This window comes from Falco naumanni, chromosome 1, assembly GCF_017639655.2.
Source record: "Falco naumanni isolate bFalNau1 chromosome 1, bFalNau1.pat, whole genome shotgun sequence".
NCBI classification, from domain to species: Eukaryota; Metazoa; Chordata; class Aves; order Falconiformes; family Falconidae; genus Falco; species Falco naumanni.
The window spans coordinates 106,532,383-106,557,378 of record NC_054054.1 but is presented as its reverse complement, the minus strand read 5'-3'; the positions used below and the strand labels follow the sequence as shown (position 1 = coordinate 106,557,378).

The following is a 24,996-nucleotide window of genomic DNA, read 5'->3' as shown; positions in this document are numbered from 1 at the left end:
CCCAGTGACGAGATTTTTAGAAACTCATTAACAAGGGTATAATGTACACACTTTTATTTAAACATGGCAATTATCACAAAAGCTAAAAGTTTGCTTTCCCCCCACCCCTCCTCAGGAAAACCTGTGTACCTGGACATCAGAATTAGCACCTACTGTTTATAGAGAGAGAAGAAAAAAAAAAAGAAAAAGACTTTACAGTGTTATTTACTGCAAGCACTGGTCAGATCCTAAGCAACTTGGGCGCTGTGAGACATGGATACATTAAATAATCTAATTTCTTATGATCATCTGATTAGCTCATTGCTTCACTTCAGCAGTGGAATTTTGGGTAGCTGGTTATCTCTGAAACACTGGGAATAATGCATAGTTCATAAGGCTAAATACATTTGACAAAAAAAGGGACAAATCACAGTTGTGGTCTGAAATTATTGCAGTGCAAATTTAAAACAGCAGTGTTTTTAAAGCAGTGGAACATAATAAAGAGGTAGGTACTTTCCTCCTTGATAGTAAGATTTTAACATTGCTTAAAAGTAGTTCAAGCTAAGTAGCTTTATGTTAGATATCTCAGGTACACAAACAAATCATGGCAGACTGGATTAACTGGAAGATATTTCAAATGATATATAAAATGTTTCACTGGCATAAAAAAGTTATATTGCAAGAGGTTACTTTTTGCAGAATGAGCTAGTATACTTAACTTGAAATACACTGATCTAAACTCCTAGTGACAAAGCGACATTTACCTTGATGCTCAATGCTTGAACAAGGGAAGGCCCTTGGCTAAAGAGGGTTGCTGAAGATCAGACAACTGGTGTTCTGTGAAAACAGAGTGCACTTTTCTGCTCAGAGCAACGGCTCATGCTTCTAAAAAGCAGCCTCTAATTATATCAACTTATTTATCTACCAGGATTGTCAAAAAAGCGATCAAGACCTAGCCCACTGATGGAAATTACTAGGCAATGCCAGAAAAGAAAGCCACTTCTGGTGCATCTCTTGCACTGGCCCCGCCCCACCCCTTTTTTGTACCACATGATGCAATTTTTAAACCTAAAATTTCTTCCCATTTCTGAAGCCTGATTCAACACTCTCTTCAAAAGCAGTAGTATCAGCACTTAACGTGCACCACTGAAAGCTATCAGGTGTACTGACAAAGCAGAAAGAACATTTACATGAAGAAATGTCATATTTTAAATAATTTTCTTTTTTTTTTTTTTAACAAAGCAGATTGAGATGGGTGTCAAGTTTTCAAATCATTACAACAATATCCTCTCTGACTGGAATTCATCAGTTATACCATCTAGCTTACTGAAACACTAACAGTGTACTTGCCTTTATACTGCAATATGATTTAACTGAAAGGTGCTAAAATGAATACTTTTATATCATTTTCACACACACACAAGATGTCATGCACAGCTGAAACATTAGATTTTTAAATCTATTTACAATTTTACATATTTTACAATATATATTTAATCTTTACAGCTACAGAATAAATTCAGACTAACATTGGTACCTTTTGAGTTTCTGCTGGAACTCAAATTCAAGTTAAACTAATTATTAAAAAGAAGTAAGTGCATGCCTAGAAGGAAGCTTTCAGGAAAGATGTCAATGGACTAGTGTTGCTTAAAAATTACATCGGTTTGTGTAGAAAATTTAAATTCAGTTCAAAAACCCACAAAAGCCTAATAGAAATCTACTTGACTAAAATAAATACAAGTCATTACACTTAACAAAAAAAATGTACCTTTAAAAATGTACTGATTTAAGCTCATCTGATTTTTTTAGCCTTAAATTTACTTCCCTTCCCAAGTAGCAGATAGCACTATGTGAAGATAATAATGCTTTTCAATGTTAACACTGATAATTACCCTGCATAAACCTGAGGCTGCAGTGGTGGGGGCAGCTTGTCATTCTCCACATTTTCAGAGTCAATCGCTGCTAAGGCTTGATTTTTTGGTTTTATGTCTAAAGGATATTTCTCAACAATATCTTGGACTTCCTTTGTAATTCCATCAGTCCAATCTATCAGGTCTTTCTCAAGCTTCTTGGCTTCATTGACAATTCTTTCCTGTCTCTCATTCAGCTGAGATAGGAGGTCTAAGTTTTTATACATTTGCTTAACACCCAGGCACACATCAGGTGAAAAACTGTCAGATTCTTGCTTCTTCGGGGATGTCTGCCCAGTCATAAAACGATCAAAATCTTCTTGGCTTAGATTTAAAGACTGAGCATCCAGTTTTTCAATGAAGGCCACAGCACAGCACTACAAAGAAAAGAGAAAGTATCACTGCGCATTGCAGATTGGAATGTATGCGTTCCGTTTTATTTTATCCTGCTGTTAAATCAGTAACTGTTTTATTTAATGTCTCAACAGATTGCTCCTAAAGAGCTTTTCCAGAAGCTAAATATATCAGACAGTTCATATGCCTCTTTCCTCTCCCCAAAGTCTAAAGAAGCTGAAAACTCCGAGAACAATATAGGAAGGACACCACTTCAGTACCGACCCACCGGATAACGTACATTACAAACCTCAGGGTCACGGCATTTTGGAGATGAGAGAACAGAAAGAACATGACAACTAGACAAAAGCACTGTATAAATATTTAATAATGTGCTCAGCAGAGATCTGCTATGTTCTCTATTCCTCTTCTGAAGGAAGGAATGTTAAAGCCCATCTTACCTTGTAGATGCTCTCCTCCTACTGAAAGGAATTTCTAACTTTTTAAGTATTTCATTCAACTACGTATTTTCCCTCAAAAATTGCTTTACAATGAAGTGCAGAGAAGCCAAATTCTTAATCACAATTCCTTCTAAGGTACACAATGACACCAATAAATGCCTCCTGCAGAAGCTTTAAAAAGCCCATTTACCTCCACAGGTTAAAGTCCCTTGAAGAGACAAAACTCTGATGGGCTTACATGGCGAACTTTGCATCCATAACATCTGCACAGTCCAAACTTGGGATTTTATGAACAAATAGTACTTATCTACTCACAGAATAAAAATATACCCAAGTCTTAGCATCAGACTGTTCAAATAAAAGAGTTTAATATTATAAAGAATGCAAAGCACTGTCTGGTTTGGAAAGCAGAGAAGGAAGAGTGAGGAAATACAAAGCAAAAGAACTTGCTGTACTCTAACTAACCTCAACCACTGTTTGTAAGATTAGTTTTAATTTTCCTTCTGTGTTATGCTGTGTTTGCCTTTACTGGGAATTCCTACATCCAAATAAAAGACAGTCTTATACAACATGTCAACACTATTCCTGCACTTACCAGATTGGTAAAATAGTAGCCGTCTTCTCCTGTCATTAACCTGCTTGGATTACAGAAGCGTGTTATATACTGGATGTTAGACTGCAGACGGGGCGGGTTTCCCTTCAAAACAATGTATATAAGTGTTGGAAGAAAGTCATCAGCAGAAGCTGGTTCATTTTTTGTGATTTTAATAGCGTTAAATATATGCTTGCTGCACTTGGTGATGCATGCTAATTTATCACGAGGGACACGCTTTGAATCCATTTCAATAATATCTGTAAGATAAAAAGGTTCTCAAATCATTAAAACCATACTAATCAAGACACCTGAATGAGTAGAACACTTATACTGGACAAAACTAATATCGCATCATCTTTATCCCTGGTGCTTGCTGTTCCACAAAAGTATCTGTTTATTCAACCACTTCTTGGTTCAGTCCAAGTATTTCAAATAGATCAGATAAGCCTAAACACTTCTGTAGTAGAAAAGTTATTCCTGCTTCACAGATAACATACTAGTCCAATACTACAAAGGTTCCTGCAAATCTAAAAGCCTGGACCCCTTCTGATGACAGCAGAAAACAACGTCTATGAGCAAGACATAAGAAATTTGAAGTTGTAATTGTAAACTTCATCATTCACAAACCTGTAATTGCCTTTACGACCATATCAGAAACTTCTGGAATTTCTTCATTGACAGGAACACACAGCATTTGTGGAGTTACCCAATGCAAAGCCCTATGACAAGAAAAAAAATATTAAACTGTTCTGTGCCAGTAACATTCAGGTGTTTGAAACCAGCTGGTTCTTGAATTCAAGGCACAAGGAGTGCTTTGTGTAAATGAGGCACCAATCCAGTCATAAGCTAGTTTATTCCACTGAAGTAATTTATTTCCAGAAAAAACACTTCTTTCTTTGCTATAATTTAACAAAAGCAAACCAATTAGTTTTCCTAATTTAGTCGCTTTCATTACTCATTCTCTTCATTCCGTTTCTTAAATAAAGTGCTTTTAACACTTTTGGTTAAAAAGCTTGCCATTTTTATGTGCACAGCAAAAGATTTTTAACATGCTTGATCCAGAGCTCGTTTACAGGACTGCAGATTACTCAGCCATTTTTGAAAGACTCACCTGATTCTCTTTTGGACAGCAAGATCTTTCTTCTCATCATCAGTCGTTTCAGGGCAAAAGACATATTTATACTGTCGAGTCATAATGTATTTTTCAATCTGATCCATTGCTTTCTCAACCTTTTCAGGGGACACTGAAAGGTACAAATCCCAGCCTCAATACATTAAATAAAATATTCTGTGGCTCTTGTGAAGATTTATTACAAGTTGGTCCTAACAGCACTGAATCAGTGCTACTAACTTGAGCTAACCAGAGTTAATGAAGAATGGATATATTGGGAGTATTTTCACTCTCTACAGCAGAAGTAAAACTACAGTGGTGAGAACAGCACAGTGACATGCCAAAGTCAGTACATGCACAGGTTCACAACGAAGCACATTCAACACACAAATCAGGTTCAGCTCCTTGTAGCTTACAAGAACATTGCTTGAAAATACAGTCTTTGAGAATAAATCCAGTCAAGTCTTCCAAGTCCTCCGTTCCTGTTTAGGTCTAACAAAATCCCCGGGTATGTTTAAGCTGTGCCACTTACATACCAGGCACATAAAAGCAGTCCGCAACAGAAAGGCTCCCTCTCACTGGCTTCTTATGCATTACAGTGTAATGTAAGGCTCACAGTCTGTTAATTGGGTAGAGACGACACATTCAACTTCAGTTTTAAACAAATGGTGTTGAATTTAGAACAAGAAATGAAAACAACTGGACCCCATTTAATTGAGAGTTTAAGAAAAACCTGTAAAACCAAGCAATTTAGACTGCAAAACTTTATAGAACTGGTGCTGCTGGGAATAGTTCTACGGTACTAGAATTCTTTAATAGCATTTCTGAAAGCTGGTTAGGAACGCTTTCTTTTTACTTGAAAATGCAAGAGGCTTTATGCTCAAATCATTACTTTTCAACAGAAGATATGAGGAAGAGGAGCATGGTACCTTTCCAACGTGTCTGTAATTTCTCTGCTACATTTTGATAGAAGTCCTGGGCACATTCAGATTGCTCCTCAATACTTAAGTCCTGTAACAGAAAACGGATTAAGTGTGCATATGTGGAAGAAATGGCAGCAATGCCTCTGATGTTTTGTTTTTGTTTAAGGAAAGCGTCCAGCTGCAGTAACAGTCTGAGAATGCAAATGTATTGTCAGTGGTGTTTATGTTGGCTAAATCATATTCAAAAATTATAAGAAACCAAGACGTACTTGGCTCTAACATGTGAAAGACTCATGTTTCTTTGCTGAACAGATTTATAGCAGCAATGGAATTGGACAAGTGCAATGCTGCTTCCCCCCCCCCACATCCCTGAGTAACAGCAACAAAATAATGCAGACTATTAAGCAGAATCCTTGCTCCCAGTTTTGTCTCTAACTTTTTAGAAGATTATATACAGTATATCAAAAAACTGAGAACATAAACCATAATTTGAAAGAATATCAATACAATAGACACCTCTAACAATGAAGTTATTATGAAATAGCTTCACAATGTTATTTGTGAAAACAACACCTTCTTTTGGACATTAATTAACTGAGCTACTGAAGAACACCACAGAGGTTTGAAGAGTTAAAATTAACTTTACCGATCAAGTCACTTTTCACCACTAAATGGCAACATAAAACCATACATTAAAAAAAAAAAATGGAGAAAGAACTTAGTTTCTGAATTCTCTAAGGCCAAAAACTAGACAGTTATCCTGCACACAAAGTCTCAGCAATGATGGCAATGCTGCATTTTAGGCCTGGTTTACACGTAGTAGCAAACAGGATGTTTTGACAAAGACTTCTTTTTGACTAGCACGAACTGCCAAGGAATCAGGAAGTAAGAGTACCTTCAGTGTTTTTAACCAATAACAACTACACACTATTTTCACAAACTCTATGCTCAGAATGAATCAGTTCTAAAAGAAAAAACACCTCCAAGATGTTTTCAAAGTGAACGGCATGCAAGATTCCATCAGAACTCCCTTTAATTTACAGTCAAATTTGAGGATGTAATTTCAGCGACTACATAATAAATAAGAAAGGTAGGGGAAGAAAAAGAGGTGTGCTGAACACTGACTCGTTTCAACCATAGGTGGCACTACACACACATTAATTCATCTTTTTAATTTTTAATTTTCATTTTTATTTTTTTTAATGGAGAATTAAGATGTAACTCTTATTCCATATTAAAAAACCCCACCACAGTCAAGTTCCCTTTCCTCAAAGAAAAGGAGATATGTGGGTTGATTCTGTAATTTTTAGTAACTTTTTAGACTTAAGATATCTAAAAACTCATTATGTAATACACCATAATTTCCACAAGTCATATTGAACTAGAAAATTGTTTGTTCAACGGACTATGTGGGATTTATTCAGAACTAATTTATTTGGGATGCACAGGAAAGTTCGTTCAGGATACCTGAGATACCGGGGCTGGAGGGTTTCTTTTGTCACATACCACATCAAAAAGCAAGGCATTCCGAATTTAAGACTGCCACTAGATCATTTGGCTAAGTTTATCAGCTCGACTCCTGTGTACAATATATAAAGAACAAACTGCTGGAAGAAATGCAGCATTTTTTTCTTTCTCTCCCTAATTTCCCTATTTTATATGAAAGGCATGTAAAACTTACCCTTTTATGATTCATTGTGTCCAAAAATAGTTTACATTGCTTATAGATATCTTGTCCAGGCTTATGATATGTCTTGAGAAATTCTATGAATTCCTTGGATACTCGATCTGTCTCGATGCTAGCCTGTCGGTTTATAGAAGGGCTGGGAGCCTTGGCTTCTTGGATCTCTGCTGAGAAAATTTGGGCACATCAGATTAGCTTTTTTTACATTGATGGATGAATTCAGGAAGCATTTAACGTGTCTTAGAACTTCAAGTTGGTTTTTTTCAACTGTGCAGATGAACGAGCATTTATTTCTCCAGCTTTACTAGGGAAAAGCTGGATATTATGGAACAGAACTCTAGGAAAATGAGTATTCCACTGAAGTGAAACATTTATAGCCACATACCCATTTACACGAATGGCCTTTTTATATTAGGAGATTACTGTAACACGGGCTTGCTTTTGGATTTCTTACATTTTCATTCCCAGGTAAGATATCTCCATAAAATCAAGGCTTCCAGATGGAATTCTGTAGCAGTTAAAGATAATGGAGTGGTCCCTTTTCCATTCTCCCTCACTTTTACATTCCCGCTCCTCTGCTTGCACCAACACAAGTACTCATTCAGCTGGCTCACGAAGTAGCTCAGGGAGTACTAGTTTGGGGCAGTCCTAGTCAGAAACTAGCGTCTCTTTCTGGGGGTATTTTTGAGCTTGATCAGCTCCCCAGGCTGGCTTCCCACCAGTTCCCAGGAGCAGCAGCAGCGCAAGAGAAGGAATAGGGAGCACAAAGTTGGTGCAAACGCAGCAGCCCTTCCTTGCTAGGCTGCAGATGCCACAGAATCACGCCTGCAGTGCAAATGAGAACTTGGCCATTTGTGTTTCAGCAAGAGCAGAAGCACCGCGTCTGTTCAAGGAAGAACTTCCTTGGCACTCAGGAAGGAGGCAGGAACACAGACTGCACACAGCACTGGATGCAAGTTTATATAGCTGCAACCACAGAATTTCTCCACACAAACACATCTGATTTTCCAAGGCATGTTGCAAGTTAATTGGACTGATCCAACACCTTCGCTACTCAAGTTTAGTTCACCCACCTTTCAACTTGCCAGCCAACACTGTTCAAAATGAAGGATTGAATAGAGATGATGTAAATGAATATGATGAAAAGCAAGCAGCAGAGAGACAGAAAACATGAAAATATTCATGGTCAACACAATACAAACATACCTTTAAATCTGAAAATATTAACATGCACAACACAACAGTCCTTGTTTCAATAAGCATACATGCAGAACTCCAAAGTAAAAGGAAATAAATGGGATTGGGGTATTTAACTCTGTGTGTTTAATTTGGACTTGAGGTAGCTCATCTGTTTGTTTGTTACTTGCTTTTAAAGAGATGCAGCACTTTAGTAAATTCAAAGCTGTACAATCCAGTGACTAACAAGCACCGATCATCTGACCAAAGCACAAGACTTGTGAGGACCTCTACACTTTAGCATAAGCTTCTCTGGATAATAACGTGGTCAGGTACCATTACAACATCTATGGCATTTAACTCATAAGAATGGAAAATGGTTTGGCAAAGATTTAAATTTCAACTGTAGCAATCAAGATAGAAAATGCGATTCAATCTCCTTTCTAGTTACACAAGAACACTTTTCCAGAGGGATTTCCTCCAGTCTTCTTTATACCCAAGATTAAAAGTAGAATGCTTGTATAGTATTCAAGCTGAACAGCAACCATTACTATAGGTTGATCTAAATTTATCACATTTAGTACTACATAACCAATTAAGCAGAAAGCATAGTTTGGAAATAATAAAAAAAAAAAATAAAATCTACCACTTCTGAAAGGGCAGAATTATAAAATGTTTTTTCCAAGATCAACTACTGACTTCAAAGAACAGTTGAAGATTTACTTACTTACTTCAGTGTTGAGTTCACTGTATTATAAAAATAATGAACTTCATTCTGCTATTTGACCTTAAGGAACATGAATATGATTTTTCCAGTCACATTTAAAATAGATTATTTTTTAGTTACTAAAGAGATGTAGTCAACTGAGGCAAATTACTGTTGAGGTAGGCATGACGTTAAAAATTGAATGTTAGAATGAACAGTCTTTTTAACGAGTCCCACCAAAACTTACATGTAGTCACTCAGAAATGTTGCAACTTCATTAATCTCTATGTTAAAATCCTGATTTAAGGAAAATGAACATGCACTGATTACTAAGGACTGCAGGAACAAACGTACTTTCAGTAACAAAATATTTTCACCTTTGCCATGTACTTTGAAAGAATTAAGTCTAACTAAAAAGAACCTGATTATCAGAACAGAAATTCCATTTAAACAAGTTAAAGAGAACCTAGTAGAGGAGATATGCCAAAAAGAAAAGAGCGAGCATGGGAAGAGTTAAGAAAGGATCACCTTTACAAAGAATAAACACTATTAATATTAAAATCTTTCTCAAGGCATTCTACAAAAATGCTAGTTGTCACAGCAGAACATTAGCACTCCAGAGATTCACTATGGTTGTGCCATGGTCGTGGATCTGAGTCCAAGCCAAGAATATAAAAAAAAGGGGTTGTCATTAGCTCTACTATACACACCCATTCATCATCTTCATCTAATTTGCAAAATAAAGAATTGTACATCTTCACAATTTCCTTAGTCAGGAGAACATATCAGAATTCCAACCAAATAGCATAGGACAAGATCCTAAAGCTGTTTGCATCCAGAGTTTCAGTATCCTTTTGGTTTAAATTAAACTAGTACGTCTTCTCTTGCTATGAAATTGTCTTCTTGATTAATATAACAAACATCTGGAGATGTTTTGAGAATGCAAGAGTTCTTGAAGTGTGAACTACTAAACTGAACTAGTTTCAACCTATAATCAGATTTATAATGGCAACCTGGCATTATTTTTTGATAAAAATATGAAGTAGCTACTTACAAAATTCTTATTTTACTGAAACTGCATAATCCTTCAAATGCCATCCTAAAGTAAAACTCAAAAGAAGCTTCACCTTTATTCCTTCCTATATTCTCCCTGCCAAAAAGCACAGAATTGGTTTAGAGATTCAAGTTTACCTCAAGATGCTGGACTTGCTTCTTTTGCCATCTTCATATTCAACAGCACGTGTTATAACTGGCACAACCCTAGTTTGTACTTTGCAAAGCCCAACCAAGAAGTAAGCTTGCTAAAATCAAGCAGACAGCTTGCTCAAGCTGTGCTGCATTACCTTCAGTAGGGGAAGCCAGTTCCCAGGAGGGAGTAAAAATCTCCTTCAAATCCCTGAGAATGTTATCAGCATTTCGCTCCCTCCCAAGCTGTCCTTGCTTAACGATTTTCTCTTGAGCCACTGAAATAAATGCAAAAGCAAGCAAGACACCAAGAGTGGGAGCATGTCAGGAGAGACGGTGAAGGGGATAAATAAAGAAAATATGGAAAGTGAGAAGAATGAACATAAAAAAAAAGTTTTTACTACACAGCTGAATGCCTCATTTAGCCAAATGCTGCCCATGCACCAAGACAAATTCTAAGATGAAATTCAGACATATTTAGAATTTCTTATTAAGGAAATCCATCGCCTATAAGGCTAAGATAAATTAATGTTGCTTTTTCTTCTGAAATGGCTACTCCACAGTCTAGCATTTTTCAGGTTTTGCCCATATAAGTTATTGCTATGCAAAGACTTCAGTGCCATGAACCATTCTTACTTGTACCACATGCTGTAGAATAAACATTCAGCTAACCACAAACTTGACAGTCACAACCCATATACACATAAACACAACTAAGTTCCCTTTCTCATTTATTTTCATTTAAAGGCACCCTTGCTTACACATTTCCTTTTTTCCATTAAAGCTGTCAAAATGATCCATTATGGCAGCATCATCTCATATTTTATATCAGCATTTCTATCACATTTAGAGATAGCAGTTTGTTAGAGGTGACTGACACCCAGTACCTTTTCTCCTGCGTTCTTCAGGAAGAGTTCCCCTTCAAGAACGAAACCACAGCATCACACTATGGTTGACTCACAAATCTAGCAAGAATGTGCATCATATGAACAAGATACTTCCACTCAGCAGTGCAGTGGTAGACCCCCACCAAGAACACATTTATACTACACTTGAATGGAAGAACTCCTGTATAACTAACACAAACACGGCCACAGGTTTAGAAGTGCAATGTTCTATTTAAAATACATCTGGCATCACCCAAACGCTCATGTCTTTCTGTGTTTTCAGTAAGACTTCACATACAGTAATTGCTCTCCAGAAGCATCATTATTCCAACTTTTTAACAACTCACAGAGTGCTACTCTGCCTTTTAGCACAATACATCCATCAAAAACACTTTCTAACTTAATTTGTTGAACAGAACCATTAAAAACAAAGGAGAGTTACCCTTCTTAGCTCCTGTTCTGGAAGAAGCAGTGAAGAACTTCTTCACAGTAGTGACCTTTCGTGTTTTCTCATTGGTTTTCTTTTCTTCAAATTTTGAAAAGGTCAGTGACTGTGCTCCTTGGGTACTCTGGCTGCTGGCATACGCTTCTTCCTCCTCACGCTGAAGCCTGGAATTAGAAAAAGTCTAGTCTAATTTAAGTGCTTAAAACCAGCCCAAATACGCTGATTTCCTGTGTAATAAATTAATTACTCATTTGACACGCTAATTCTCCTCTGTGTCCATCTTAATTTCTTGCTTCCTAGCAAAGCTTCACTACATTACGTCCGCTCTTTCCATGTTGCAATGGCGAAAATGAGGGAAAGCTCAAGATGACTAGGGAAGATTAAGTAGTATGGTCAAAAGAGAGATGACTGGAGTATAATCATGGTCACCTTCCCCTCATGCCACAGCCCTGAATTCTACAAAGGTAGAGGTGAGGGGAAAGACTATGGAAGAACTTCCAATAACCGGTTCATTTGCCTTCCTCCCTGCCATCATGTTCCGAGTTTCACAACCTATTACCCACAGGCAACCCCCTACCATCTTACTGAAGATAAAAACTGCGGCTCACAGCTGAGCAAGTGAAATACCCTGCCACAATCTCAGAAATATTCTGGGAACTAGATCATTGTTGTCATAATTTGTTTTCAAAGTCTTGGTAATACGAATGTTTGAATGAATGAAGCAAACCACTTCACTACAACACTGATGGGTGGTTTGCAAAGACCAAGCCCATCTTTTAACATACATGCACAAAGTAGGGGAGGGCAAACATACTGATCCTTCAACAGCTACTTTTCCTCCTATGCAGGAGGATTAAAATAGGTTAAATTACATTGCTCAACCTTTTAGCATCTTGAAGGGCAATTTTCTTTGAACATCCATCCAGCTCAGGATGGACCATAAATGGTCATGCATCTGCAGTCTCTTGAGGTAGGAACTGTGTCTTATCTGTGCTGACAAGCCTGTCTGTTCACTACAACAATCACAGCTTATCTGTGCCTTTAGCATCTCCCTACTGAACAGCTACTTATTAAAGAAGTCCTTAAATGACCCACTTCATTGTCCACAGATGTTGTAAGACTGACAGTGTAACTATCGACTCTGATAATACTTACATTTTTACTGTTTAAGCCAAATTTATGGCATAGGAAAAAAAATTCACGTCCTCTGTACTGTACTCAGCTGCTTACCTGGCACCTTCTGGTTAGGCTAGAAAAGGTTTCAAGCACTTCCTTCTACCTTTCCTTGCAGTTCATCTGCTCCAGTGCCAGACAGTAAAGAGAACTTTAAAACCAAACAAACTACTTCGAGGCCTAAGGTAAGAAGGTCTAGGGTATTTAGGTATCAGAAAACTTAGGGCTTCCAAACTATAACCAACAGTATGGACCCAGCTCAAGTTCACAGAGCTTCCAAAGATGTCACCTGCTTCAGGCAGGCTGACGTCAACAGTGAACTTAACGCCTTTTTTTTTTTTTTTTTCTTTCCCCCCCAACGACCTTGGTTAACATACCACTAGGTAGCTCAAGTTCACCAAAGGGTTCCAAACTCAAGTGCAGACAGGTCTCTCTGGCATTTGTACTTCTTCCTAGAGCTCTGGCATACACCACTAACACATTAAGATAAGTGTATGTAGAGAATCTGTGTCAATATGAACAAACATCTTGGCCAGCTCGTGTCAACTGCCCATCAACTCCATAAACAGCTAGATGCTCTTCTATCTCAAGAATCCACATCGCCCTGAAACAATTAATTCTGAGTGGATGTCATGTAACTCACACCTGGAAGTGACAAAAAGGACTGCCGTAGTACAAAGAGGATGTTTTGCAGTATTCCAGGCAGTGGATAATGCTTGTGCTTTGACCCAAATCCAACAAAAAGCAGTTGTAGCTGCTCTTGTTTTTTCATGCAAGCATGAGAAGCACGCAAGCATTTCTCACGCAAGCATAGATTTCTTTGAACACCTATTTTCAGGGTCAAGCATTTATCACACCTGGAAAACTAGACTGCTTTGCAGAAAATACACGCTTAGAAAAATTACCTACATTATTAATGCTAAAGCTTTGATGCTTTTGGGTTTAACCCTTAACCATAACTTTGAATGAGTGACCACAGACAAGACTAAACCCCATTTTTGAATCAGTAGCTGAAATGTAAAACCATTGCAATGACTATATTCAAGACAATAACTGCAATCTCCAGAGGCAGAGGTGTTTTAATCAAAATTGTCACTTTCACCCTTCCAACTGCTAGTCAGAATTACAGATTTCACTATGCAAATTAGGTCAAAGTATTTGTTGAGACGTTGGAGGGTGTTTACAGTTGTTACTTCGCAGACTTTCTTTTGAAACCTCTTAAATTAGAATGTCATAAATATTCATCTTTGCATCAAAGGGAAGATTTTTATTCCTGCTGGAAAGGTCAAATTTGAGAACTTATGATGAAACTGAGCCAGAGCACATAGGACTAGAAAATAGGAGACAGGAATAGTCTTTAGTGAAGTCACTCTACTGTAAAAGATGAACCAATGAAGAGGGCTCTTTACCGCTCTGCCAGCTCCCAATCCTCTTGAATCTGTTTCTGCCTGGCCTTATGGTATTCCTCTCTCCAGCACTTGGAGCAAAATCCCTGCCAAGCAGGATTGCCATAGTAACCACATCCCTTCTTGCACAGTAGCTCCGACTGATCAACGTGAATTCCTCTGCGTTCAGATTTCAGGTTCATTTTCTTCCTGTTTAAAGAGAGAAGGGTTACAAGACAGAAACATGATAATGGCCTGCCAGAAATAATTTCTTTTGAAGGCTTGCCTTTTAGAGAGAAGTCACCTGTTTTAATTATTTAACAGTCCCATAGCAACAAAATAAAGGCCACAGGAGGAAGGGCACAGTTATATAACCACACAGCCCCCAAAGCCAACTGCAGCACTGGGATGTGTTTGCATAGCTCTGACCTGCAAACAGCACGAGACAGCTGGCCCAGGGCAGGCCAGCAGTACCAGTCGCGCAGCTACGTACACATGTGGAAAAAGGCACAAGTCTCTGATCTCACCAGCACATTGTTCCAACAGTCGCAGAGGCACAAATCAATAGAGGAAAAAAGAAACGGAGAAAGTTACAGTCACCAACTAAGGAAGCAAACTGAGTAAGGGGCAAAACGTAAACAGGTTTTTATTGAGGCTGAGACTGTCTTTGCAAAGAATCACACGGGTGAGGTTTTAGGTAACGTATCTTTGGCCTCAAAGAGTATGTCTTCACAGCACAGTCAGGTATCACAGCTAACCCAGCAGGGACATTAACATGGATGAGGCGCATCTCCATTTCCTTCAGTACTCGAGTTACTTCAGAGTCAAGTTGGGTGTCTATAATACAGCACAGCTCTATAGAATTTCTATATAGAAACTGCACAAAAAGATTTATTCTCATGCCTACACCACCACTGCGCAGAGCCTGTCTTCCGATGTTCCACCCCTCCTCTTTCTTTTCTTGCTTGACAGAAACCATCCCACATGCCAGCTTGCTCCCAAGGGCATTTCTACTAATCTGTTCTAATTGTAAATGCTGGATTCACTTTAGGAGAAAAGCAGCACAGGATCACCTGCATTTGCAAGTTTAAGGTCTGTATATTAAAACATTAACATTCGGTTTGCAATATTGACACACACAGACACCAGAAATATCACAGCAAGGCACTGGAACACAGGTCTTTGTCAGCAAATCCAGCCCCTTTTTCTTCCTGCAATCCTCACCAGAAAGTGCTTTGCATAAGCTGAGCAAGCCCTTTGGCAATTCAGTTTCTTGCTCTCACATTCATAACCAAAAGTGTCCCTAGGACATCCTTCCTCCAACAGGAAAACCAGAATATTTTTAAACCAACACTGTCCCACAGTTTGAAGACCCTGCCCTTGCCTCCAGCACATTACTTAACATCACACAAGGAAAACAGAACACACGTTGGGATGCAATGTACGGAAAGCAAGATGAAAAGTGATTTTCTTAAACTGAAGAACATCAGTAATTGTCAAGAGTAATCTTGTTTTCCTCTGAGATCCATAATGACCCCTACGTTCATATGTTTGAGGAATGTGGACCTCTGGTTGCTCATGTTTCTGCCCAGCAGAGGTTACTCACCCCTGGAAGCTCCTGCACGCAACAGTCTCAGGAGGAGCCCCACACTCTTCTCTGGGTCATCCAGTGGAACAGACATGATATGCACAGCTGTCAGTACCACAGGTAGTTTTTTCTGCTATAGGAAGTAACAGCTATTTTGTTCCAAGCAGAATTACATAAGATCAACCATTTTAAAAGACTGATAATGATTAACATTTCCCATTAATCTAAACAAGTTATTTTAAGTAAAGTAACAGGAAACACATATGATTTTCTCTGAGGGGTGAACAAATTAAATATTCCATCTTATGTAAGTATTAAGACTCCTTCCACTAACATCTTTTCTATCTTTGAAAGAAATGAGTTCCTAAAAATAATCTAAAATAGTTTCACTGTAGAGACCTGTATATTGAGGGAATCAGTTTCTTAATGGCATATTTTATAGACACACATTTTCTCATTTATATAGATGGGAAAGAGAATATTCAGCTGCTTCCAACAGAAAAGTCTGACAGTTAAACAGACATTAATGCGCTTTTGCAAAGCAAAATAAAACAAAACAACTAGATTTTAAATACTTGAGAGCGCTTTACTTCATTCCCATATGGACAATTAACAGAGGAAAATAAGCTATCACAAAAATCATTTGGTTTTTGTACTACCTTCATTTTCTGATTCCTCAAGTAAGGTCTTTATGCTGACTATAATGGCACACAGATCTGCTGACTGACAATCTATCTACCAGACCAGAAATTAAACGTCAAGTGTTTGTCAACTGCACAGCCTGGGACAGAAACTGCATGTTGGCAGTACTTGCAAACGCAGCCCATTCTCAGAGCATTACACATGCCCTTTATCACCAATTCTGAAAAGAATGGGGAAGCAAAAGCTTGAAACTCTCCAATTGCTTCTGATCCAGTTTAAAGACCACTTCCTAAAAACAGCGGCTGCAGCAGCATTTTGATTAGAGACTTCTATTGCAGGTGCCTGTACTGGAAAAAACCACCATGCATAAAAGTTTCAATATTGCCATTAATGGTAAAGCTGATCAGTCTGAATGCTTTTGTTGTAAACTACAGGGAGCTAGCTATACAGACAACAGATCAAAAAATTTTCATAACAAACACTTCAGAGAAATTTTACACCGATCCCTATCACCCAAGGAAATAACATCCCTGATCCTATCACCCACTACAGAGGAGTAAGTTACAAGTTTGGCAATTGCAGTCTGTAAGCCAATTTCACAAGTTCAAGTGCTTGCTGTTCTTATTCAAAAGCACCGTGCTTCAGATACTCAAGATTTTTCAAAAACTAAAGGAGCAGAATTAAAGAGATGACCTTGCTTCTACCCCACATCAACGTCTTGCTTTCTGAGAGCGTAACAGCATACTGTTTCTGCACCAGCTGCGCACTTTCACTATCTCTATACAGACGCACGAACATTAGCTTTCTGTATCCACAGAGTAGCCACACACTAGTGCCACAAGTGCCTTGGCATCCCACTAGCCTTTGTGTACATTAGAACTAAAAATAAGGTTCTGTTTAGTGTCACAGTTCAGCAGGTTTCCCTGGAGTAAGCAAAGCAGTCTCTTAGTAGCCAAATTTTTTTTTTTTTTTTGCGCGCTTTCAGGAGATGTTCGTAAACAGCTGCACTAGAAATCAAATTGTTCTGTCTCTTCCCCTTCAAGCATTTTCGATTGCAGTTACATCGGTTTCAGATCCAGGGACGAAAGAGGTCACCCTGAATCAGTATGAAGAAATCCCATGCTGCACTTTGAAGGAAGCAGAATGCCTCTGCTGTAAGACATACAGCCATTACAAAAAAAGTTTCAGAGCCAATTTTTGCAGGTCAACATTTATATTTTAACAAACAGAACAACAAGTTTTAATAAATTGAATATGAAAAATCCATCTCAAGTCAACTTTCTGCAACTAAATCTCTGTGTACTTTATGATCTTCCATTACTAAAAATGTTTTGTTGGAACTTTTGAGTGTCCAAAATGCGTTTTTTCTTTCTCTACTTCCTTCTCTCCCACTCCAGCTAAGGGTGTATCACTCTTTATTCAAAGATCAACTCCTCAGTGTATTTGCACAGTCACACCACTTATTTTGTATGGTCAGACCTCTTATTTTCATTCACGACCTGAGCTCACTTCTGAGTAACATAATCTAAAAAGAAAGAGCAAATTTGTTGTTTTCCTGGAGTCAGAGAGGTTGGCAGGCAACTCTGAACAGCTTTCATACTGCCTCACCAGTGAGAAGCCAGGAAAACAATAGTAAGGAAGGTAACAAACTTCCACATTAAAAAAAAAAAAAAAGATTAAAAAGTCATCTAATCAAGAAGGGTAACAAAGTACCAGAAGATCAGATCTCAAATAAAATTAACTAGTACAATTTGGAGAGGTGCACTGCACCAAACATCCTTTTCACATGTGCTGTATCCCAAATAAAACACTACTCAACAACTTCAAGAAGCACCATGTCTCCCTCCCAGGAGCAAACACCTGTAATTAATTTAAAGTATACTGATACCTGCTTTGCTCAATAAAGTCCTTCAAGTAGTTCTGCTGTGTATATCATCAGGGAAAGCAGAAAATACACTTCCTTACACATCTCACAAACACCATGATACAGAATCTTCTTTTCAGCATTTCTGTACCGGTACTAGATCTCATCAAAGGTTAGTATCTATGTTAATTAGCAACACCCCTTTAAAAAGTTCAGAAAAAAGCCAGGCTCTTAAACTTTGTTACATCATGACTGCAACAGGGGATTTATTCTGGACAACTAACTGCAACAGGGGATTTATTCTGGACAACTAACTGCAACAGGGGATTTATTCTGGACAACTAACTGCAACAGGGGATTTATTCTGGACAACTAACTGCAACAGGGGATTTATTCTGGACAACTAACTGCAACAGGGGATTTATTCTGGACAACTAACTGCAACAGGGGATTTATTCTGGACAACTAACTGCAACAGGGGATTTATTCTGGACAACTAACTGCAACAGGGGATTTATTCTGGACAACTAACTGCAACAGGGGATTTATTCTGGACAACTAACTGCAACAGGGGATTTATTCTGGACAACTAACTGCAACAGGGGATTTATTCTGGACAACTAACTGCAACAGGGGATTTATTCTGGACAACTAACTGCAACAGGGGATTTATTCTGGACAACTAACTGCAACAGGGGATTTATTCTGGACAACTAACTGCAACAGGGGATTTATTCTGGACAACTGCAGCACGGAAAGCTGTCCCATTGCTGGCAATCAGCGTATTTGTACCACAGCTAACAGTGGACTAGACTGTAAGGACACCAAAGAGCTCCTTGTCCTACTGCCACATGCATTCCCAGGCCAGTACCCACCGGCCTGCCAGCATACCCGCTACGAGCTGCAGCGGCTGCCCACAGCTGCAGCTTTCCATGCTGTTCTAGACACCAAGCTTTATTTTTGCAAACTGCAGAGGTATCAAGAGCAGGTGAATACTTGTGCACTGTTGGTAGATGAGGCAGACGACGCGTATTATGTTAGATATAATTGAAGGGTTGCACACCAAACATCTCTAATGACAGATCAGTTCTTCTGTAGCTTTTTCATAAGCATTTTAGAATATTTAGTTCTGTTATGATGCCTAGCATATGAAAAAACCCATCCCACTGTGGTTTAATTCAAAATTCGCTTTATACTTGCTTTAATGCAGTTCATTCTGAAGATCTAATATATCTTCCTATCCACACATTTTTCCTGTTGTACCTAGATTTCTCTAAATTTTTTCAGTTTATTCAGTAGTATTTTGAGCACCTGTTCACTTAGAGCAAATAGTTTTTTGAAAAAGTGCAATTACCAACTCAGAGGTTTCTCGTCCCTTGCTCACACCCCTAGATTTTTCCTGTCAAGTCTGTCATCCAAGAAGAATATCTAATAAACCATAGCTCTTACTTCAGAAAATGGAAATTCACACAAATTTTCTCGGAAGGATAAACCAGCTGTCTGCCCAACAGTTCCTCTGTGACTCTGTCAAAGCTGCAACTGAAAACATACGTGCAAACAGCACAGGGTTTCGGTTACCACACTCATAGAAGCAGACATCTGAGCCAAAACCAGAAAAACCAACTTTTCTGCAAAATACCGCTGGCTGACAGCCACATCACTTTCCCTGAGTCACATATTTCAATCTGCCTTTGAAAATTTACTAAAGAAAACACAGAAAGAGTTAAGACATAGGAAACATGCATTTTGTTGTTATCAAAGAAAAAGAACCATAAGCATTAAGGCCAGCCAGGGGTGGAGTTGAGGGGAAGAGCAGAGGAAAAAAGAAACGGTTTTTCTAAGCAATGTTTTACACTGACCTCAAGTACAACACTTTGTTTGTGGGTGCTTAAAAAACCCAACGGTCTAGTTTTCAAGGATCTTCAGTTTCAGGTCTTAGGAGCCCACATTTCTCACGGGAAGCAATAGGGATACACTGAAATCAAAGGGATTCCATCTAAGCATTTAGTCTTCAGACAACGTTGGCAGACTGCAATCTACAACCTTAATTCCCTACACACCGCTGCAACAGCTACAAACACCAGAACACAATCTACCACAGTCACCAAACACTGGCAGCAACACCCCGCTTCCATCCAACTTAGATGCCTACATTCCTGTACGGGTCTAGTCCCCAGCATATCAGGCTGGATGTCCAGTCTCTGGCATCTGGACTGCTCATATAAAAAGACACCCAAGTTCACCAAGATCAGTGCAGAACTAACCAGGTTGCACTGACACAGAATTAGGCAACCAGATCTCATTTTACTTCTTTTTTCTCTAATGATCTTCCATTACATTCCCACAGGACTAAAGACAAAATCTTCATAATCAGTACTATTTCACTATTAAAAACTATGGGATAAGAGGGCTCAAAAGTTTGCCAACACCTGATGATCACATGTAATCTCTTGATAGGCAGGCCACTTACATAAAGCACAAAACTAGCTGTAAGTTTCCAAGAGGTGCTCCCTCCTCCAGTTGTAAGTCCACAAATCCTTAGGCCATTTTGGTCAGTATCCCGTAATGGGGACTGAAGTAACAGCAATTACTGCTTCAGGACGTTGTACCTTTTGTATCAGACTCAAAAGCTCTCAACAGCAACAAAATTCTATATTCTAGTTTTCCCACAAACCAGATTAAAAAGTATCAGGAAAAATTCACAGTGAACTTATTAAAGCAGGTATCACAGTCACAGTAAAGCGCAAGTGCATTCTTAGCTTTTATGTGGTATGAAAAAGGGGCTCCTTTCATCAAAATAGGATCTGTCGCTAAGGGCTGATTTAACACACACATGAAAGAGACTACACTTACATAACACATTCTTTTCAGCAATAAACCTAAGATCATTTTCATAATGCATCAGGGCTTCCAAAGACTGCAGACACAGCTTTGGCTTCAAGAAAAGCACTGTGTGTGAAATAAGCTTTGGGAGTAGTACAGATTTATCAAGAGTTCAGACACCACCAGCTTGTTTTTCTTGTTCCTTTCTACCACGTACCTGCCTCGCTTGCCAGGGACTGAGTAGGCAGATACCTTTACCTTCGATGCAGACTGCACCACTGCCACGACAGGCTGTTGACTCTTTCATCAACTATTTATCAGTTCTGGATTGCTTAGGTCACCTCTTAGGAAGAGCTGGTTGGAAAAGTTCACATATCAAAGTGGATTAGAAAGGGGTCTCATTTAACCAATCTATAGACACCTTTAGTAACAGGCAATTACAAGCCAATTTATAATTATTACAAACTATGAAAAACAGTTTCTAAATAACTCTGCATATTAAAGCAGTGACTTTGTAAGACTGTTCTGTAAATAAGTTTCAATACCAGTATCGAAGTTCATTAAACGTACCTAAAAAAAGGAAAAGACTTCACATAACAGACTCAACACAGGCAAGCTGGCACAAGGGTATGAAACTGTCTTTGACACCTGGGAAGCCTATTTCAGTCTTCTACACTTCTGACCACAAACAAAACAAAACAAAGGTTCCTAACTTCAGAATCCCTCCTTTTGCATTTGGTTTGGTTTATATGTTTTGTGTGTTGCTTTCCCCCCCCCCCTCATTCTCTTTACCGTACTCCCTGAAATCAACAGATTTCTCAAAAAAAAACACCTTGGCACAACTATTAGCAACAATCTACACCAGTCTTTCCACTGGACTGAAGCAAACGTGGCTTGATTCTTCAAGTTTAAATATTCACACCACTCAATGAACAACTGATTCTTCTCAAAAAAAACCCCAAAAAAACAAGACAAAAAAAAACAACAAAAAACCACAAAAAAAACCCAACAACAACAACAAAAAGGATGTGCTCCAAAGAGTGTTCACTATGTCTCACACAGTATCACTCACTGCAGCTGCCTGGTCACGAATGGCTATCCCCCAGGCATGGGATTTTAAAGCAGGAAAAGAAGAAAAACTGGGAAGTCTCCAAACACGCAATTCTTACAGTAACAGGTTGCTGGTTTACATCTCACTAGTGCCTGAATAGCACACCATATTTCACATCAGATCAAGAGAGTTGTGAGTCCCACCTAATAGCACATGCAACTTCAGTTACTGAAAACACATTTAGGAGGTAAGTTAGAAAGTACATCAAAACCGAGCAGGTGGAAGGATGGGATCGAGTTAAGATCTCCAAAGAGCAACCACTGACCCAAATGTCACAACATTAAGAGCCATCCAACTGTTGAAAGAGTCGTGATTCATGTGTAACCCTAAACATTCAGGCATGTAATTAGCAGAAGGATAATTACACATGAGCTAATTTCCTCTAAAGGAAAGGGTGGGGCAATATGATCTAGGAGACTCATGAACAGAAATACAAAAGCCATTAGATAACTTAGGAATTGGGAAACACCGTTGCTATCTTTGCGAAATACATGGTACGAGTCTTCACAGTTCTAATGTGCATCTTTCTCGCAATCAAGAAATTTCAGCTGTAGCAGTTGTTTCCTCGTATAAACAGGGCAGGCTGCTAACTAATGATCCTGATCACCCACCTGAAAATAACCGCACTGTTTGGTACTGTAATTTGATGGGAAATTGCAGCCACTACTTCAAACCTCTGAATCCTAATGGCCACGAGGCTCCAACACCCTACCCACAGAGCTCACCAGTCACTTCCATGTGAAGACATGCTTCCCCTCTCCAACATCAGTACAGACCTTAAGTTACAGTTTTGTTTGTCCACATCAAATTCTTAATTATTGCCCACAGCAATGACCACTCAGCCAGGAGCAGCATGCACTCATGAACCAAGAGATTGTGTCTCACCATCTGCATGTGACACATAACTGCACTTTTAAACGAAATCACAAGAAACATCTAAAAACCGCTTTGTACTGCTTGACTGGGAATTCAAGAATATGAAGACTATTAGCTAAAACTTCTAAAATCTCCTCAGAACCAGCAGCAATTGGCTTCTTCATGCTCTGTGGTTTTGCCAAAATGTCAACCACACTCACATGGATACAGATGAAAGCTAAATTTGCTATAACCTCAGAGAAAAACTTCAAAACATCTTTTGCACTTCATACCTGACTTGTTACTGACAGCACTTTAATAGGACTTCACAAGCATGACTTTTAGGTTTCGCTTTAGGTCACAAGGGGGGGACGATAGCAATAACTGGGGATTATACAGCAAACATCAGGAGGGGAAGGCAGGAGTTAAGAGACTGTTCTAGATTAGGTAACACTGCAAAACACAATTAAATTCCAGAATCATGAACCATCTTCAAGCTTATTACCATAGTTTGTTCTGTAAAGTGATCTTATGAATTGGTATAATTTCCTTTATGTCCTATTCTTCACTTTTATTGTGTATTGGTTTGGGTTTTTGTCAGCAGAGCACTCCATAGAGTTACAATGCTCTTCCTAATCCTCCTCCTTGCAAAACGCTTGTGTAACCATGTCCAGAAGGCCACATATCCAATTCCGAGTAAAGTACTGTTCCTGGAAAACGCTATGTCCTTCTATGCTGATCGGTCATTAGTCCCAAAGGAGTCTCAGATAACTGGTGGACCAGGAGCTGCTCAGTACACATCCCAGGGCACTGTGCTAGGAACTGCCAACACAAAGCGTGGCTTCCAAAACAGTTCTGTGACCATGAGATCAAAGAAGGAAAGTACACCAAGTCTTACCAAACAACACGTTCAAATCACAACCTCCAAAATGCCACCCTTTCTCCAAAACTGTGCAGTGCCACCAACTCCCAGCACCGGGCCAGACCAGGGCCCCACTCAGCCCAAAAAAACTTTTTACTCCCAAGAACCCCCTCAGTCAATCCATCACACCAGCGATGGTGTCCCTGCCACAGACCAAGTCACCGCAGCCCGCTAGGATTTAAAAGGGTGCGGAACCACCCCTGAGGAGAATTTTTTTGTTGCTTCAAGCACGTCATCCATCGGTCGGTGCCTGCCGCCCTCTGAAAATGCTGCCACTCCCTGCTTCAAGGGAGCAGCCCGAACACCGCGCAGGGTGCGCGGTGACAAACACTCACAAAGGCACTCGAAAGGTGTTGCTCAGCACCTCCGACACCCTCCAAGCTTTGAGTTTCAAGGCCTCCGACCCCCAGGCTGACAGGGAGAAGCCACGCTGCCGTAATACTTACAAGCAAAGGGGCAAAACCCCCTCGGCCCTCAAGGAACGCGGCGGGCGGGCAGGCGGAGGGGCTGTATTAGAACGTTAACGGTGACACCTTCGCCTTGATTGACCACTGAAACATGCCCAGAGAATTAAGAAGTTATTAATAATTAAAAAAGCCTTTCACCTTAGGAACTGCACGCGGAGGAAGCTGGTTTAATAAGTCTCTCCGTATGGCAAGCCCCGGGCCGCCGGGGGCCGGCCTGCCCCTTCCCTGAGGAGAGTGGCCAGGAGCGGGGCCTGAGGCGGCGGGGCCCGAGTTCAGTCGCCCCTGCCACCGAGAGTCACACAATTGTAACGACCGGCGGCGGAGTGGAGGAGGGGACGCACAGACGACACACTGGCAACCACCGAGCTGTCACCGTCACAGCTGCCGCGGCGGGGTAGCCGAGCCCGCAGCCGGGCCCAGCGGCACAGTCCCCGGGCAGCCCCCCGGCGGGGAAAACCTACCCGTAGCCGGGCACAGTCCCCACGGTGGGGAAGCCGAGCCCCGGGCTGCCCCCCTCGGTGGGGAAGCCGATCCCGCAGCCGGGCCCAGCGGCACAACCCCCAGGCAGCCCCCCGGTGGGGAAGCCGAGCCCACAGCCGGGCCGAGCCCAGCCCCCGGGCAGCCCCCCCGGCCCCTCAGCGAGAAGCGAAGCGGCCCGGAGCCGCGGCTCACCGGCTGCCCCGGGCGGCGGGGGGGACCCGCCGCTCCCGCTCCGCGCTCCTCCCGCGGCGGCGCTCCCCTCACAGCGGCGCGGCGCTGCTGCCCTCGGCG

At 40.1% G+C, this 24,996-nt stretch overlaps 1 protein-coding gene across 6 annotated transcripts; it reads right to left on the bottom strand.

Moving 5' to 3' along the window:
* Positions 1–39: 39 nt before the first annotated feature.
* On the bottom strand, positions 40–24,995 carry RABGEF1 (RAB guanine nucleotide exchange factor 1). 6 transcript variants are annotated; one of them, XM_040615073.1, is made up of 11 exons: positions 24,898–24,995; positions 13,978–14,163; positions 11,393–11,559; positions 10,222–10,341; positions 8,070–8,090; positions 6,994–7,163; positions 5,319–5,400; positions 4,390–4,522; positions 3,906–3,997; positions 3,279–3,535; positions 40–2,266 (listed from the first exon to the last, which is right to left on the bottom strand). In XM_040615073.1, exons 2-11 carry the CDS (start codon positions 14,154–14,156, stop codon positions 1,868–1,870), a joined length of 1,620 nt encoding a protein of 539 aa, XP_040471007.1. In that variant the 5' UTR covers positions 14,157–14,163; positions 24,898–24,995; the 3' UTR covers positions 40–1,867. The 6 variants fall into 6 exon arrangements, with proteins under 6 accessions (XP_040471007.1, XP_040471016.1, XP_040471045.1 ...); XM_040615082.1 differs by lacking the exon at positions 24,898–24,995 and having other exon boundaries at positions 6,994–7,160; XM_040615111.1 differs by lacking the exons at positions 8,070–8,090; positions 10,222–10,341; positions 24,898–24,995 and adding an exon at positions 15,560–15,575 and having other exon boundaries at positions 6,994–7,160.
* Between the last annotated feature and the right edge of the window lies 1 nt (position 24,996).

Excerpts from the sequence above, each read along its gene's own strand:
- RABGEF1 (XM_040615073.1), bottom strand. The coding sequence starts at position 14,156 with ATGAACCTGAAATCTGAACGCAGAGGAATTCACGTTGATCAGTCGGAG. Across the intron at positions 11,560-13,977 it reads GATTGGGAGCTGGCAGAGCG|GCTTCAGCGTGAGGAGGAAG; the intron begins GTAAAGAGCCCT and ends TTCTAATTCCAG. Across the intron at positions 8,091-10,221 it reads ACTGGCTTCCCCTACTGAAG|TGTTGGCTGGCAAGTTGAAA; the intron begins GTAATGCAGCAC and ends CATTTTGAACAG.